The sequence below is a fragment of the Pituophis catenifer genome, unplaced genomic scaffold (genome assembly GCF_029215685.1).
Source record: "Pituophis catenifer annectens isolate HBS135680 unplaced genomic scaffold, rPitCat1.0.hap2 SCAF_1, whole genome shotgun sequence".
In the NCBI taxonomy this organism is placed as follows: Eukaryota; Metazoa; Chordata; class Lepidosauria; order Squamata; family Colubridae; genus Pituophis; species Pituophis catenifer.
In genome coordinates this window covers 299,457,546-299,474,700 of record NW_027256881.1, presented here as the reverse complement: position 1 = coordinate 299,474,700, position 17,155 = coordinate 299,457,546, and the positions used below count along the sequence as shown (strand labels likewise).

At 36.6% G+C, this 17,155-nt stretch overlaps 2 protein-coding genes across 3 annotated transcripts in view; both read left to right on the top strand.

Moving 5' to 3' along the window:
- Positions 1 to 7,447, top strand: part of VIPAS39 (VPS33B interacting protein, apical-basolateral polarity regulator, spe-39 homolog) — a 28,292-nt gene extending 20,845 nt beyond the window's left edge. For both annotated transcript variants that reach the window (XM_070931433.1, XM_070931434.1), the window contains exons 14-20: positions 217 to 351; positions 882 to 923; positions 1,857 to 1,946; positions 2,311 to 2,397; positions 2,743 to 2,832; positions 4,118 to 4,222; positions 6,649 to 7,447. In XM_070931433.1, the coding sequence (XP_070787534.1) occupies positions 217 to 351; positions 882 to 923; positions 1,857 to 1,946; positions 2,311 to 2,397; positions 2,743 to 2,832; positions 4,118 to 4,222; positions 6,649 to 6,669 (570 nt within the window). In that variant the 3' untranslated portion in view covers positions 6,670 to 7,447. The remainder of the gene's footprint in view (positions 1 to 216; positions 352 to 881; positions 924 to 1,856; positions 1,947 to 2,310; positions 2,398 to 2,742; positions 2,833 to 4,117; positions 4,223 to 6,648) is intronic.
- A 2,834-nt stretch (positions 7,448 to 10,281) lies between these two features.
- Positions 10,282 to 17,155, top strand: NOXRED1 (NADP dependent oxidoreductase domain containing 1). Its single transcript, XM_070931432.1, has 6 exons — positions 10,282 to 10,436; positions 12,504 to 12,688; positions 14,667 to 14,847; positions 15,364 to 15,518; positions 15,931 to 16,138; positions 16,876 to 17,155. The coding sequence occupies exons 1-6, from the start codon at positions 10,282 to 10,284 to the stop codon at positions 17,153 to 17,155; spliced, it is 1,164 nt and encodes a 387-aa protein (XP_070787533.1).

Sequence of the window (17,155 nt, the reverse complement as noted above, 5' to 3'; positions counted from 1 at the left end):
TCCATACTTTCTTAGGAGAAAACACTTCTGAATATAGGCTTATACCGCTGGGTAAATATGGAAAGGATTGCAACCCACTTGTTGAGATTTAATCCTGATTGTCTTTGAAACTTAAAAAAAATATTTTTATGTAACATTAGATGTCTTTAAAATGTTTTTATGTAACATTAGATTTTTTTTTTTAACAAAAACTCTTTTTGTTCTGATTTTTTCCAGGCAAATGACAAACATTTAGAGTCATCTGGGCAGACGGAAATCTTTCGAAAATACCCTAGAAAAGCTTCCATTCTAAACATGCCATTAGTCACCACATTTTTCTACTCCTGCTTCTACCATTACACAGAAACTGAGGTTAGAACTGCGGTAGCAATGGGGATCTCTATGTTGATCGGTGAAGCTGGTGTCTTTTTGGAATAAAGGAGAAACCATATAGCCTTATGCAAGTGGGCATCTGATATATTGCATATTAGACAATGGACTCTTCAAATACTGCAGAGTTTTTAAAAAAACAATGTAAAAATACTGTTATCCTCAATTCGGCTACTTTTGATAAGGCTTCCTTGGATGTTAAACCTTGGAGTATTTTAAGCCTAATGTGTAATACCGTGTTTCCCTGAAAATAAGACCCAGTCTTATATTTTTTTGAACCCTGAAATAAGCGCTTGGTCTTACTGCCATGCGCTCAAAAGCCCGATTGGGTTTATTATCAGGGGATGTCTTATTTGGGTATGTTTAAAATAGTTTATATATAAAATGGTTTTATTTGTGTTTGGGGAGAAAATTCTAAAATGGTGTGTAAATTGTATATATATTGCTTATTACCAACGTTTTCTTCTTGGTTAAAAGGTTTTGATAAAAGTTGCAATGTCTCTTTTTTCCAGGGAACATTCAGTAGTCCAGCAAACTTGAAGAAAACTTTCAAGGTAAGGAAACTGATAGTTTGCCAAGCATATATCTCTTCCTTCTAGACGAGACCAATGATCCTTGAAACGTATGCAGAGGATATGTATTATGGAATGAAGGAATTTAAGGGATTATGCTGCTAAAACCATGAAGTGTGACACAGTTTAGTTAAAGTAGCTTAATTGGGCAATGTTCATTGCATTGGTTTTAAGAGATTGAATTCACAGCCATAATACTCTAGTACAAGAAATAAGCTTAAGATTTTCACTTTCTCCTCATCTTTTCTTTAATGAACTGCACAGGGTATCTATGAGTTTGGGATTACGTTCAATTTGGCCTGATGTTTGGTGGAATTTTCTTTTGCACTATTGTTCAGGGATACAGATTGTACTTACAGACCCCCTTTCTGCAAGTCTTATTGAATGGCTAGTGTTGACTGATGTGTGTATATTTTAATTTGGAGGCAGGGTAATGCTTGCATGGCCTATTATTGTTTCTTTAATTATTTTTATTGTTATTATGATCTTCACATGATTCACTGTTAATAGGAAAATTTTTTGAAAGCAATAAAAATAATTATAGAAAATCATCCAGATAACTTGTTGTTGGATAAAGTATAAGGAAATCCTTGCTAGATCAGACCAAGGCCCATGCAATTGAGCTTTCATTACAAGAATCTCGGCAACCAATGGATTTAATTGTCTTTATTTTCAATTTCAGTTTCCTCAAAGAGGTTAGGGCAGTGTACAAAGCTCTTCCTCACAACCACTTAGGAAGGGAGGGCTGACAGAGAACGACTAGCCTCAAATCATCCAGTGAGCTTCTGTAACTAAGAATGGATATGAACCTAGGTTTTCTGAAACCTAATCCATCACTTTAACTATTACTTCACACTGGATCACAGTCTAGCTCTCTCAAGCCATTTCTAGGATTTCCATTTCTTTACCTTACAGATCCCAGACAAACAGTACGTGCTAACAGCTCTGGCTGCTCGTGCCAAACTCCGAGCTTGGCATGACGTGGATGCTTTGTTCACAACAAAGGTGAGATCCTACTGGTTTTCATTGAATCATGTATGCCTGATTCATGCTGCTTGGCATAATGAATCTTTATGCCAGTGATGTGCTTATCTATCTGCCCTTATACAATACTTAATGGAATAGTTCATTTATAGGAAAAGACTTGTTCCAATTATTCTCTTTGAATTTTCTAATGTATCCTACAGGTAAGTTATATCAGAAAAGAACAGCAACTTTGTCCAATGCATCTTCCTTTTTAGGACATGTGCAGAAAATGGAAGAGATACCCAATAATAAATCTTGCCTCTCCTAAGTGATGTTTAGCAGTGCATCCTCAGGCAGTCACAAGATCTGATGCTATTTTCTTTTTCTCAATTTGTGATTTCAGAATTGGTTAGGCTATACCAAAAAAAAAGCTCCTATTGGTTTCCATCGAGTGGTGGAGATACTGCAGCGGAACAATGCCCCGGTGCAGGTATGTGAGCAACCTGTCCAGTAATCTGTTTCTGGTATAATCCGTTGATCAACAGAACGTTGCCTCCATCGTGAAAAGTCTTCATGTGCCCATTTCCCAAATAATTTTGTACGCTGTTCATGAAAACTAGAAGAAATATTTCTCTAGTTTGGTATGCACTGTTTGTTTTCATACACCTTGGATTATAGAGTGGACCACCTACCTTTTGGAAAGTAGTTGGTGAAGAAATATAATTTGGGATAAAATAAACTTACTTCAGGGTGAAACTGATGTGGAATTAAGTGAGGGGAGATAAGCAAAGGATCATGAATATTCTGCTGATATTTCCTTGTCTTGTTCCTATAGGTCCTGCAGGAGTACGTGCGTTTAATAGAAGATGTTGAGACTAAGTTGAATCTTGCTATGAAATACAAGTGCCACGATGTTGTTATAGATGTATGTTTTACATATTTTATATGGGAAATTGTGGAACAGACAGAGACAGAGTTTTCCTCAGTGAAAAATTCCTAAATTATTCTTGAAATACTTGAAGGAACTATCACTGGCAGTATACTGTAGTTTGTATTTCAGAGCTGCTGCCTCCCTCAATTCCCTTATGTTATTAAAATTGCTTCTAGGATGGGTATGTTCAAAGAGATCCCAGAACAGCTGGCTGCACCTCTGAGTGCAGCTTTTGCATATCACTATCAGCATATTATGTTTGATCCTACCGGACAAGATGTGGTTTTTATTACAAGTTTGAACTCACTTATCAATAAATCAATCAGCACAGGGTGGTATTCAAAGTAGCCTTCTCAACCTTATGAGTTCATTTCTTTGTACTTTCATTTTTTTAATGCTGTGTTAATCAGTTTTCACAACTTAAACACTAAATTTTCCACGTCAGCAGAAGATTGTCGGCATCTTGATATATATCGATTCAGTAAAATGTAATAAATGTATAAAATCAACACATTCCAGAACATATTATTTAGGCATGCTAGATTGATTTCTTCTAAGTATAAAGCAGAAGATAAATTCATATGATGTTGGTAGCTAGTCACTCAAGAAGGTTCTTTGGAGTTCCTTCTAAGTCAAGGAATGGGCATCTTCTGTGGAAGATTAGGAAAATTCTTTGCTGACCTTGTTTTAGTCTTCCTGCCTTTGACAGATGCTTGCCCTTTTTTTAACTATAATCACAGCCAATCTGAGAGATGTGCTGGATCGTAAATTCACTGACTTCTAAGAGACAGCATCAGCTATCTAAATGTTGCCCATTTCCATGATCATTTTAGCCTAAAAGCAGAAATAAAATATTGGCTTGAAAAGTATTAGCTAAAGTTAGCCTTTTATTGTTAACCTTTCATTGCAGTTATCATACTTAAATGAATAGAAAAGTCAATGTTATGTGTGTAAACTCAGAGAACTAGGTATTAGAATGTGCTGACCACTTCTGCATCCAAAAAAAGTTAAAAGTCCCAAACGTCTAGAGATTCTCAGTCATCCAGGTCATGTTGTCCCAAAGGTGCTTTTTCAAAAAAAAAAATCCCAGATCTTTGTTGTAGCAGCCATTAAATCCGTATCAGCCTACGGAAGAAGCAGCAGGATTTCCAAATAGCTACTAAGAAGGAATGGGTGATGAATGTCTAGATCACTGTGATTTTGAGGATGTTGATTAAAAAAAAAGGTGGGGTTTTTTTTTTTTTTTGTTTAATTGGCTTCTCTTTTGGGTATTTGCCAGACATACAAAGACTTGAAGGACCGCCAGCAACTGATGGCATACAGATGCAAAGTTGAACGTGGTTCTCCAGCAGAGGAGAAGATCGATACTATCCTCAGTAACCCAGTAAGAAAAAGCACATCAGTTTTCATGTACTTGCTAAGACCCAGGGAAAAAGAGAATAAAACTCCTCCCACTTCTAGAGAGCAACATGTCCAGAATGTCTGTGCATCAATGAATTTGCCATTTAATTAAGCAAAAACACACTAGCTTCTGTGTTCCAAAGGAAACTGTTGTGCCAGTGGTTCAAAATCCAGACCGCTCTGCTTTCAGCCAATCAAGCTGAAGCACCTGCAAACATGGAGGATGGGAGAAGGGGAAGGACCTTGTTCAAGATGGATTGGCCTGTTGGAACTATGTGAGATTTTCATAGTAGAGATTTCTCATGGTGCTTTATACGAGTGGCAAAACAAGAATCATCCCAAAATTTTTGTAATGAACTTTTGTTGTTCATATGCTCAGTAGCTTCTGATTCTTCATGTCATTATATAACAGTCAGTCAGTAACTGCTCCTACTTGTGATGTCATATCTTCTGCCAGCCTTTTTTTCTCCTGCCTTCAATTTTTAAAGGCATTGGGGGTTTGCTCTTGCATGATATGTCCAAAATATGTAAGTTTTCTTTATGCTTCTTGTGATATATCTGTTTTTTAAATCATCTTGAATGATTTATTTGTTTGTTCAACTTCTATAGCCACCCATCTCAGTGAATGACTCGGGGCAGTTTACAGTTCAGAACATATATTACAATTTAAATTTTTTTAAAAAAATTTAAAACAATAAAAACAGTAAAACCAGTAAACCCTGTAAAACCAGTAAAAAACAAAAAACTTTTTTTTCTTCAAGTCCAAATTTTCAAATATATTCTATAGCATCACAGTTTATTTCACTCAATCTTTCTGCTTGTCTAGTATTTGCAGCCATACAATACATTTTGAAAAAACGTGGTCTTGACAATAGGTTCTTGAATTTAGCTATCAATGTAGAAGAAAATTCTTCTAATTTCACATGATTACACTTAGGGCTTTAGCTTTAGGTCCATTTATGCTGAGTTAAGGATCTCCTTTTAATCTTTCAACTATTATGAAACTATTAAAGAAGTTCAGGTAATTTTTTTGTTTACACATAAAAGTATATCTAGTTGTACTTGAAACTAATGTATATAGTATTATTTACTTATCCATTTTGTTTAAACATAAAAATAAAAGTCTGTTGGAGTTGGGTAGCTAATACATTCAAATGAATAAATAGTGATTCATGATTTTGTAGGTCCAGTTGGACAAAGTTACAATTGTACTGTCTTTTACGTAGTTCTTCAAAAAATGTGCAACATTTCTCATGGGCTGTCACTTTTCAGAAAAAAGGATTGCTTGTCAAATGGGCCCTATGACCTGATTTATGTGTCACATTTAACCATAATCAGTTATGTTTACCTAACATGCTAAGCTGAAAGCAAAGAAAACACTCTGTTGCTATCTGTTGTGTGTCACCCAGATACTGAGTGTCATTCTATAATGCAATATAGATAAACATGCTTTAGATTTGCAAGACTTATTTTGCTTTTTATTAGACTCCATCAATCTGGCACAAATGACATGCAGCAAAATTAAACACTTTTGATCTTAGAATTTGTTCTAAGTACCAGAGTGGGACAAATTAAGTAATTGCAGTTATTTCATACAGAAATCCATGACTGAACAGTGACACACATACCTCAATTGGCAATATAGTGTAATCTTGTGTCTCCCTCAGTCCCTGCTCCTGCAGTTGAGAAATACTAGGAAATGAGAACATCTTGTTGCTCTGGACCCCTTTGTTTTGTTACATGTTTTCTTTGCCAATGTTAGTATCACTAGGTGATGCAATTTTGTATCCATATCCTGATATCTACTCCCTTTCTTATTATTGGTGCCAGTTGAGATCACAGAGAATTTTGAAGCTTTATAAATCATCAAACTGAATGGGAAGATCAATTGTTAGCCTTTTCCAGGAGTCTTGCTATTTTCCTTTGTCTTATTTTTCCCCGCTGTTTATTTTACCACAAGTAGGAAGCGTCATCCACCTGCTTTTGGATTTTAATATGTAGAAAAATATCCTCAAAAGATCTATCAGCAGCTTATCTTGGGGAAATGGATCTGATTAAATCATTTCTGAGTCCTATTTTATGGAAATAATTGTTCATTACACTTTACTTTAGCCAGCTGGTGAGAATGAAAAAAAGCTGGTATTTTTTCTCCTTTTTAAAATATGTTTTTGGCTTTAAATCAATATCGCTGTGCTAGTTTAGACCATGTCAGTGGATCACTTAGTTTCAGTAACATTTTTCTTGTTTTGACCATAAATAAAATCTTATTTTATCTATTTTCTCATAAGTTGCTTATAGGTTCCTCTGCTTCTATTGGCTTTGATGACTAGAGATTTACTAATTACTTTTTCAGCCTGGAGATGTGATTATATTTGATATTGACCACATCGAATTCTGCTTTTCTTTCAGCAGATCCGGTGGAAGAACTGAGAGACACTCCATTCTTTTGGAAGCACTTCATTTTGACCCAATGAGGTCAAAGAGAAAGATTGCCAAGCCAGTTCTGCGCTGATTTCAATCCACTGTCAGCTTGCCTGTTGCCTCAAGATGCTGCCTCTGTGAAGCCTTCGCTGAAAGAGACCTCTGAGACACTGAGTTGGCCAAAAGAGTCATTTAGCCAATGAAGCACAGATCTGACAAGTTGAACTCTACAGTATAAACATATGAGGAATTATATAGAAAAGGGAAGCATATTTGAGTCCAGAATTTAATGCTTCCACTTCCTGTTCACTGTCCAGTCATCTGAAATGATCAGGACAGCTTTCCATAGGAAAAAAAAATCTGTATAATAAATATGCTTTCCCCTCATTTGACTCTAAGGGACAAGACTGTTGTTCTTAGTGATATGAAAACTCTGTCCTGCACATTATTCTAGCCTCCATTACCAATTAACTAGGATAATTATTTGGGAAGTGCTGCATAAGGTTCTTAAGAATAAACCTACCTACATTTCCAACATTAAAAGTTGGAGTATGTAACTGCATGGTCCTTCAGCCAGTGAGAATGTGAGTTCAGTTCTACATAGAAACTACCAATCTTGTTATAGGGTGTACTGTACTAATCAAATTATATTTTCTCTCAGATTCCACTGAAAATAATTGGCCCTTGCTACTTATGCTTCAAGGTTTGTTAGCAAATCTACATCCTCTTTCTAGGCCTTATGTTGTCTTTCACTTTCCATGTTGTAAATAAAGCTTTACCTCCTTTATATTTAGTTTCTCTGGTTGTTTGGCTGTAAGATGAGTAAGAAATAGCTAGTGTTTTCCAAAAATGCAATATTTAGAAACTGAGACTACTTGTATATTGTCTCAACCAAGGATTGAACCCTCTTGACATCTAAATCCATCTGACAACCTCACCATCAAGAATGAAGTGATCATTAGCTGGATCCACACAACACATTAAGCTATAAATTGTGCGTATAGGCAAGGAACATTCTGAAAATATGTTGGGGCAGATTTATGGGTAGTAACGAACCTCTGGTTCTCAGTTAATACAACCAACATATTGAAAAAGTAACAAGTGGGAAAATGATGGGTTAAACCAAGCCAACATTTGTTACCAATTTTTTAAAGAATTTACAGTGCAGTGAAATATATTTGAAAGGAAGGACTGCAACTGCATAGTAACCTCAAAAGGGGAGAAAAAAACTTGCTTTAATCCTGTCGGGAAGCTGAACATTATTTGCTATCTCCTTTAAAGACTGCAACTACGAAATCAGTAATTAAAAAAAAAAACAAGTTCTAAAAACAGGTTCCGTAACCAAGCATTTGCCATGACGACAGCCTTTTGTTTGGAGAATGACCTTAGCTGCAGACCAGAACGGTAATTGGTGGGAAGGAACCAGAAGCTTAAACAAATTTGCTTCTGCAATGCAACTGGTGGTTTCCATACCTGGTAACTGAGATTTTCTTTTCCATTTGTCTACATGCTGACAAAAGTGTTTTGTTGGGGAAAGTTTTGTCCTGACATTCAAATAAACTTCTCTGGTTAGGAACTGGAGCTTATGCCGTTTAACAGTTTTTATTTTGAACCAATCACAAACTGTCAGAGCTAGAGCACTAGTTCCATTTGGTACTTCACTCTCAGAAGCTATATATTGTAAGTATAAAGCAAAGATTATAGGAATTATTCCTTTTGTAATCTGCACTTCATTTTATGTAGTTTCTTTTTAGGAGGAGCGGATTAGAGTACCTTGTAAACTAAATAAGTTGCCTTTGAGAGGTAGGCTGGTAACTCAGACTCCCATCTGTTTATCCTGATTATTTGTGTTTCTAATTTTATATCTGGAGGACACCTAGATTGTGCTTTCCTGGATTAGGGAAAGTGCTCCTGTGCTCTCCATTCACCATATATTCTGTTGTTTACATAACTGCAAATGACATGAGTACAATAGGCCGAATGGCTTATTTTGACAACAACCTTTTACTGCCTTGTTTGTATCTTCCTGGTTCTAAAATATATTTATATAAAATGTTGGCTTATATTTTACACACTAGTTTAAGCATATTTATTCATGCATTTATTTAAGACTTATTCAGCCACCCATCATATACACCATGTCTCTGGGTGGCTTACAAACCATAAGCTGCTCTGCTCACTGTCACTCATTTCCAGAAACAATATTTCCCACATATCAACAGTCAACTTTATTGGGTTCCAGCTGCACTGCACGCAAATACTTGCAGGAAGAGACAGCTCTTCAAGGTTTTCAAAGGCCAAGAGGGTAGGGACCTGATGGTCTTCAAGAGCAGCTCCCTGTAGACTATATTGCAAGGCCTCCCAGTCCAGGAATGGATGCAGTTGGCACAGAGGGTAAATTTGTGCAAAGGTCCCCAAGCCATGGCTGATACCTTGAACAGGAGCCACAAGTCCAGGAGAATCCCACAAATGTACACCAGGCCTGTCCAGGGGAGTGCAACCCCAGCAAGAACCAGAAATGATGCCTCATCAAATCTAGAAGAATCAAAGATCCGGAGTCATTCTATCTCAGTAGGGTTGAGTTGGAATCAGTTTCTCACCATCCAAATTTTTATAGCTTCCAGGTACTGATTCAGCATTAAGATTGTCTTGCGTGGTCAGCCAGGGATAGTCGCTTACTAATAATACCATGTCCTGTGACATCAGATGACTTCTCCCAGCAATCTCATACGGATGTGAGAGGAGGGGTGAAAGATTTGAGTCCTGAAGCAACCCATGTTATAGAGGTCTAGGGTTTAGCGTCTCTCTCCCCCTCCAACATACGGTAAGTAATGATAAATAATGGAAGACCTAAGTCAGTTATCTTTTGAGGTCTCTGTAGAGCTCTATGCCAATTCCTAGTTCTGAAGATGAGGTGGCTAGTGGTGAGACAGTGTTACTCAGGCTTGGATGGTCTCATTTACTAGCAGGCTTTGTGTTGTGTGTCTTTGACTTTCTACCCTTTCCCTTGTCTCTCTCATCTTCTCTGTTCCAGAAAGGATATATCTATGTATAATATTCCTGTTTACCTTGCATAGTGGCAAGACTATCCCACTAATTTCCAACCAAATATCAGTGCCCTTGTTGATGCTTATCAGATACTGTACATTCTTCTCATTAATAATATCAAGTTTCAATAAAAAGGTATGTTAAGTCTTATATTTTTCATATTTTAAATAATATCTATTTTATGAAGTATTTATTTATTAAAGACATTTATATGATTGCCCAACACCCTCTACTGTTATAGTACTATTAAAGTAATATTTATAACATTATTTTCATGTAACAAATGTTTAAGGGTCGACAGATATTCTAAAACTTCATAGAAGGCTCAGGTTTGGAGACTCCTGACTTTCCTAGAGAATTATTTATTAATAAATGTTCATTATAAAATAGATCAGAAACAAAAATTGCCATTACCCTTTCCAATTTCTAGGTGCTGTACATGTTTTACAGCATGTGCCACCACTGAACTGTCTCTTGCTTTAATAACACACTAATGCAATGGATGGCCACCATCAGGTGGTCAACAAGAATAATTTCTATTATAATTTCAGTTGCTCTCAGCAGACAATTGAAATGGCCAATATTATGGCAAACCTAAAGACTTTCCAGCCAGAATATGGGATTGGGACGAATGAGCCACTGTTTCATCTGAGGTCTTATGCCAAAGGATTGATGGTGAATGCTTGTGCCCATGCACTTTTCTTCTGCAAATTACTCAATGCCACCAAGTAAGGCCAAAAAAAAAAAAATCTTTCTCTCTCTCTTTTTCTATTTCTCTCTCCCATTGTGCCTACTCCTTCAATAAGATCTGACATAATGGGCACTCTACTGGTCCCATCTGTTCAATTAATGTTTCATAAACTTTTAAAAAACGTTTTTTAGGACCTCTTCCCACTTTAAAAAAATTATGGAGAAACCCAAAAGGATTTTTGCTTTTATGGGTTATACCCAGTGGTGATCTGCTGCCGGTTATAACAACTGGTTTACTTGGAACCGAATATGTGAGCACCCGCAGCATCGAAAAACCAGCGATTATATAGGATGTGATAGCGCCAGGGCAGTGGGTGGGGCCAGCCCCTGGTCAGAACTACAGTTCTCCCAAACTAGTCCTAACCGGCAGTAGCCCACCACTGGTTATACCTATTAACATTTACCGTATTAAAAATTAAAATTAAAAATCAACATAGGCTGAAAATAATTTTGATTTTGCAGATAGGTTGCATACCTGAGAGGATCATGGGGGACTTCCCCCAAGAGGCCTAAGACCACACTTTAAGAAACACTGTATTAAATAATGTCATCTTAGAGGATCCAGGAGGCAAGCCTTCTCTGTCCCTGCCCTCTGGAACACTATTCTCCCTAATGCCCCTTCAGCACCAACCATAATGTCCTTCAAGAGAACATTATAGACCTAGCTTTTTCCATTGACTCTGCTTCAGGACAATTCATAAATCATGGAGATTGTCTGTTACGGATGTTTTCCTCTGGCAAATCTGTGGAAAACTCTCCCTTGCAATTATTTGTTTACATTGTTTGCTTTTAATCTTTTGTCTCAAGCAAATGAATGGTCAAAGAAATTGAAATTATAATTAAATATAAATTATATTTTTAGAGTAAAATAATACGATTGGACAATGTCAGATATGTTAGGAATTACTATTAGACATTTGAAGTATTTATAGCAATATTAATAAAGATCTTGAATTTCCAACTGTGAATAATAGCAATGTTTAGGAATTCTAAAATGTTATTTTGGGGGATTGAATAGGATGTTCTAGTTGTGAAAAACTCTCAAGGGGCATACTTCCCAACTTCCATAAATTGGATCAAAAACAAAAGTGAAAATAAAATTACAATATGATCTAACCCATGGGTATAGTATTGGGAACAGTAACCTTGAGTCAAAAGCCTTTCCTCTACCAGAAGAAACAAGTTCACAGCATTCCAGCCACTGATGAAATAACCATGTTTTAATAAAATGTATAAAAACCAAGAAGGAAGGCATCCAGGGTATGGTACTCCGTAGAGCAATGTTTCTCAACCTTGGCATCTTTAAGATGGGTGGATTCCAACTTCCAGAATTCTCCAGCCAATTTGCTGACTAGCGAATTCTGGGAGTTGAAGTCCACTCATCTTAAAGCTGCTAAGATGGAAAAAGACTGCCACTGAGAAGACTTGATTCTGTGGTCCCTGTGGCTGGCATTATCTATGTGAAGGAACCGTGAGTCCAGGAGGATCCAAAGTCACTAAAAGCAGCAGTCTTCCCTTTCCTATTATAAAATTGATAGTTCTTCCGCTCTAAACTGGGACTGCTGTTTGCTGAAAAGAACTGTCAGTCTAGGCTACTATGTGATAGAATAGCAAAGAGCCAAGTAAGATTACATAGTATGACAATTTTTCAATCTTATCTTTTCAAGATTAAAATATAAAAGTTACATCCATCTGTCCTTATATGATTTCCCATTCTTTAACTTCTCTTACTGATTGTCACCGAGCATATTGCCATTGGCCTGCATCATTCTTAATGAATTTGATTCTAGTAGTCAGGGTGACCTTACCCAAAGCAGAATAGAACAAAACTGCTCTGTTTCAGCAAATGCACTTCTAGTGAAGCAGGTTAAAGTGGCCATTTTTCTTTTTTATGAAAATAACAGATTGCTGACTCAAATTCAACCTATCATTCCAATATATTTTCTACACAGTTGTCCATTGACGCTCTTAGAAATAGCATATATTTTACACTTTGAATTTTATGTATGTATATGTAATAATAACTGTTTTGGGGTTTCCCTCAGACAGAAAAAAGAGAATTGTGGGGATGTACCCGCTGGTTCCCAGGCTTCTAATGATAATCAAAGACTGAAGATTGGGATTATTGGTGGAGGCCATCTTGGGAAACAACTAGCCAGAACATTGTTACATTTGGGTGCCATTTCAGGAAATAACATCCAGATCTCCACAAGACGGCCAGAAACTCTATGTAAGAATCAGGTGCTTGAGAGACAGACAAGAAACTTTATCATACATAAAACTCAAAACTCCTTTCTATATAGTAGTAGAATTCATGTTCTAATAATATATTGCATGTCCTTTGTATATCTTCCTCCACAACTACTCATCCTTAATTTCAGTTTATATTTCATTATAGCAACTTATTGATTCCTTTTCTTACTTTCAGTTGTTGACTTTTGAACAGTTGCCAAGCATAATTGTGAAAAGAATTACAAAAAGTTACCCATAACAGTTAAAAACAAGAGCTGATGTGCTTTGTTAAATTAAATATTATAGTTACAGTAAGATTTCTTGCTGCCAAATCATAGGAAACAAATACAAAAAGTCTCAACGTTCGTTTAAAAGGAATAATTTTTGGTTACATCCAATGGCACCTTTGTCTTGGGGAAAAGTGCTCCAGTTTATGCTAAGCAGGGAAACGAGTATTTGCTAAAGACTGACCCAGTTAACTGCCACTTTCCCATTGAAAAATCCAATTTATAAAAGCAGAGATGCTTTCTTTCATCATCATTACCATAGGAATTCTTGGGACGCAAAAGGAAAATGAAATCTATAAAATCAAAGTAAAATATAATTTAGTAGTGGTACAGTACAGGTAGTCCTCAACTTATGATCTTTTGTTCAGCGACCATTTTAAGTGACTTACAACCAGTATTCACACTTACAACCATCACAGCATCCCCACGGTCATGTGATCAAAATTCAGGTGCTTGGCAATTGGCATCTATTTACCATGGTTGCAGCATCCCAAGGCCATGGGATCACCGTTCATAAGGCAGCTTTCAGCTTTCATCATCTTTCCAGGCAGCTTCCAAGAAGCAAAATCATTGAGGGAAACCAGATTTGCTTAACAACCACATGATTCACTGAATTAAGTGATTCACTAACAACAAGAGGCAAAACTCACTTAGCAACCATCTTCTTTAACAATAGAAGTTCTGGTCCCAATTGTGGTCATAAGTCAAGGACTACCTGTAGAAGAAACTAAATGTTATCCCTCCCTCCAAACCATATATCCTGACTTCTATTTTTTTCATATTTTTAGAAGGAATTTATATATTTCTCTATTATTTTCAGCTGGTGTCATTTTAATTTATATTGTAGTAGTCCCAGAATTACAATCTTTATTATTTTTATGTACATTTGTATACAATGAACGAATGCTATCTTTATAGAGATATGGAGCATACACATCGCACCAGTGATGTTATTGTACTCTCTCTGTTCTTTGATTTCAGTTCCCACAATCCCTGATCACTACCCATCCTAGCCAAGACTGATAGAATGGCATAAAGACACTATATGTATCTTTATTGCAATCATTAATCAGCATAAAGTAAAAATATAAAGAGTATACAATCAATAATTATAACATAAAAACAATGTGCGTCTACAAATTATTAAGGATAGTAACTATAGACTAAAAACAGTGAGAGACAGAAAGTATAGGTCTGCTATAACAGGGGCCCCCAACACCCGTTCCGTGGACCAGTACAGATCTGCAGCATGGCAGAAACCGGGCTATGCAAATAAGCGAACCCCCATTCACGGGATGCAAGCAGCTCAGGAAACCATGCCCCCTCCAGTTCACAGAAAAACCTCTCTCCACGGAACCGGTCCCTGGTATCCAAAAAGTTGGGGGCCGCTGTGCTATAAGATCAGATCTGTACTGTCTAAAAAAAGCTAAAAGAAGAAGCTGCAACAGCAATAGTATCCTGAAAGACCAAATAAGTGGAAATGGACAGCCATGGTGTGATAGTTAGGCATAAGCTGTAAATCAAACAACCAGAGTTATTAAGCTGTCTATCAAGTTCAGTATTGTAACAAATTAAAATGCTTATCTTTTGGGAGCTTTAGAAGGAAACTAAAGATTGCAGCCTCTTCAGTTAAAGTTTTGTTCTATGGGAGCAGAAATTAAATATTCCTTTTCTTTATCTTTTTTTTAGTAGAATTCCACAAGCTGGGAGTTGAGTGTGTCTATAACAACAAGCAGCTGATAGGCTGGGCAGATGTGGCTTTTCTCTGCTGTCTTCCATGTCATCTTCCACATATATGTTCCGAAATTCAGGATTCTCTCAAAAACTCTTGTATTATATACAGCCTGGTCACAGCAATCCCTTTGGCCAGGTATTGTGCATTATGATATGAATGCTAATTTGAATTGGAAATCAAAAAATATCATGCTCCTTCCCACATTTATTCCTAGAACGTCTCAGTATACAGTATGAGCCTGAATATACAGTATATGAACATTACAGGAGTGCAATCACCAGAAATGGAATTTGGCTGTTCACATCTTAGGTCTTGTATATGAAGAATAAGAATGGCATTGTAGTAGACTCTTTTGTCAAATAGGGAAAGCCAGGCTTGAGTATTAAGGCTACTGCAATTTCTAGCTAATATCCATATATTTTGTGATTACATTTCAAAGGTATAAACAGGGTTGTTGTTGTAATTGAGCATATAGCTTTTTTATTGTGTTCATGTACAGTAGAACAAGAAATCAATATATACATAACATGCTCATTCTGTGTATATACAGTGTGTAAGCAAGAATTGGCATGATCCATAGATACATACTTTTTGCACACTTACTTTTTAATGCTTAATCCAATGGCATAATTTAAGATTTTTTATTTTCAGACTGAAGCAACTGATTTCCTCCTGTTCAATCTTGAAGCCACAGTACATGTGCTCTGAGAACAGCTCTTTTTGTATGTGGGAGGCTAACAGGACAATTCTGGAAGCCCTCAAAGATACAGCAGTGATCCAGGCGACATGTCCTTGCAACTCCAAGAGTAAGTGGACTTTTGCAAACCTTGTGAAAAATGGAACTTTTCCCCTTGTTCTTTTCTGGCTTATAAAACTATCTGTGTCCTGTCCAAGAAATTAGTATCAGTGACAACGAAGCAATATGCTATAGGCACTATCAGCCCCTGTGATGCTTGACCTATCCATGCAGCAGAATGAGATAGTAAAGATGGCTATAGAAAGAAAGGCCAATTGAGGAATGTTCAAAGCAGGAGCAGAGCAAGCATTTTCCCTTTATTAGCTTGTATTTTACAGTTTAAGCTTTAAACCATATACTCCAACTTGGTGTTTTCCATTTGCCATTATGACTCAGAGTAATGGGAGGGCAACAGGTCGAAGAAGGCTATTAAAGAGGCATGGTGAACTAAACATGAAGTAAAATATTTCCTTATTTTTCAGGCGAAATAACTGTCAACATGAAGTGGCTGGCAGCTGTATTTTATGCAGTTTTAAATAGCTATACCCAACAACATTTATCCTATACAAGGGCTCTGAGATTGCTCAATCAAATATGTTTTTGTGAAGGCAATGCCACCACCTCATCTCCATTTCTAGTTTGTGAACATTTTATCAACCAAGCCTTTGCTTCCTCCTTGGCTGCTGCTGAGTAAGTAACATCCAGTAGAAAATTGTTCTGTTTAATTTTGTTTTATCCAACATTTTAAAAATTGATAATGCATCATTTGTGGAATTTATGAGTAATATTTAGTGGCTTAGTTTTTAAAGAGAAATAATATGAATAACACTTCTAAAAAATCAGTTTCTGTCCTCATAAGCTCATCCAAAGTCCCCCCACCATCAAATCCCCAGTAACAAATCAAATGGTATAAGAGAATGGTGCTAGACATGCTGGGTCCTTCCTTCCTGTACCTCAGCTTGAGACCTATCGGTGCATAATACCCGATCTCTTGGATGTATACAATTTGAGTCCTTGCACAATTCAGCCTGCATTTTTCATAATTTGTCCCATGTCCTGTTTCAGACTCAGCTGCTTCTAAAGTTAAACCATCATGTGGAGGCTACTGAAAACAAAATTTGCATTTGTAGCAATATTGTCATAAATTGTAGGCATTTCTCTTATGAGTAATTCTGAATGTAAAAATTATTTTATGTACATTTTGTGCTGTAAATATGTTCCAGTAGCACAGAGGCTCTGTATACAGGTAGTCGTCGACTTATGATTGGTCACTTAGCAATTGTTCGAATCTCCCACCTATGGCTACATAATCATTAAATTAAATAAATCATTAAATATACTCCATTTCCATTCCTTTACCTCTGCAGTGAAAAAACAGTTATCGTATAACCTCAGGACCCCATACATAACAGACTTTTCTCTTCTAGTTCCTTTCCCTGGTTTGATATAACAACTGTACAGCTAAAAGACTCACCTCTTAGCCAGCTTCTTGAAACAAATACATCTCTTCAGGAAATCATTGCTTCATGTTACTTTAACATGATAACAGCATTGGCCACAAAAAGTGAAGATTTAACGACATCTACGACTAAAAAGATACCTCTCACAGCAGTGCTGCTGAAACCCACTAAATCACTGATTTTTCAAATTGATGATTCCGCAAAGAAAATGGAAGAGACATCTAGTACTGATTCTGAAGATTTATAA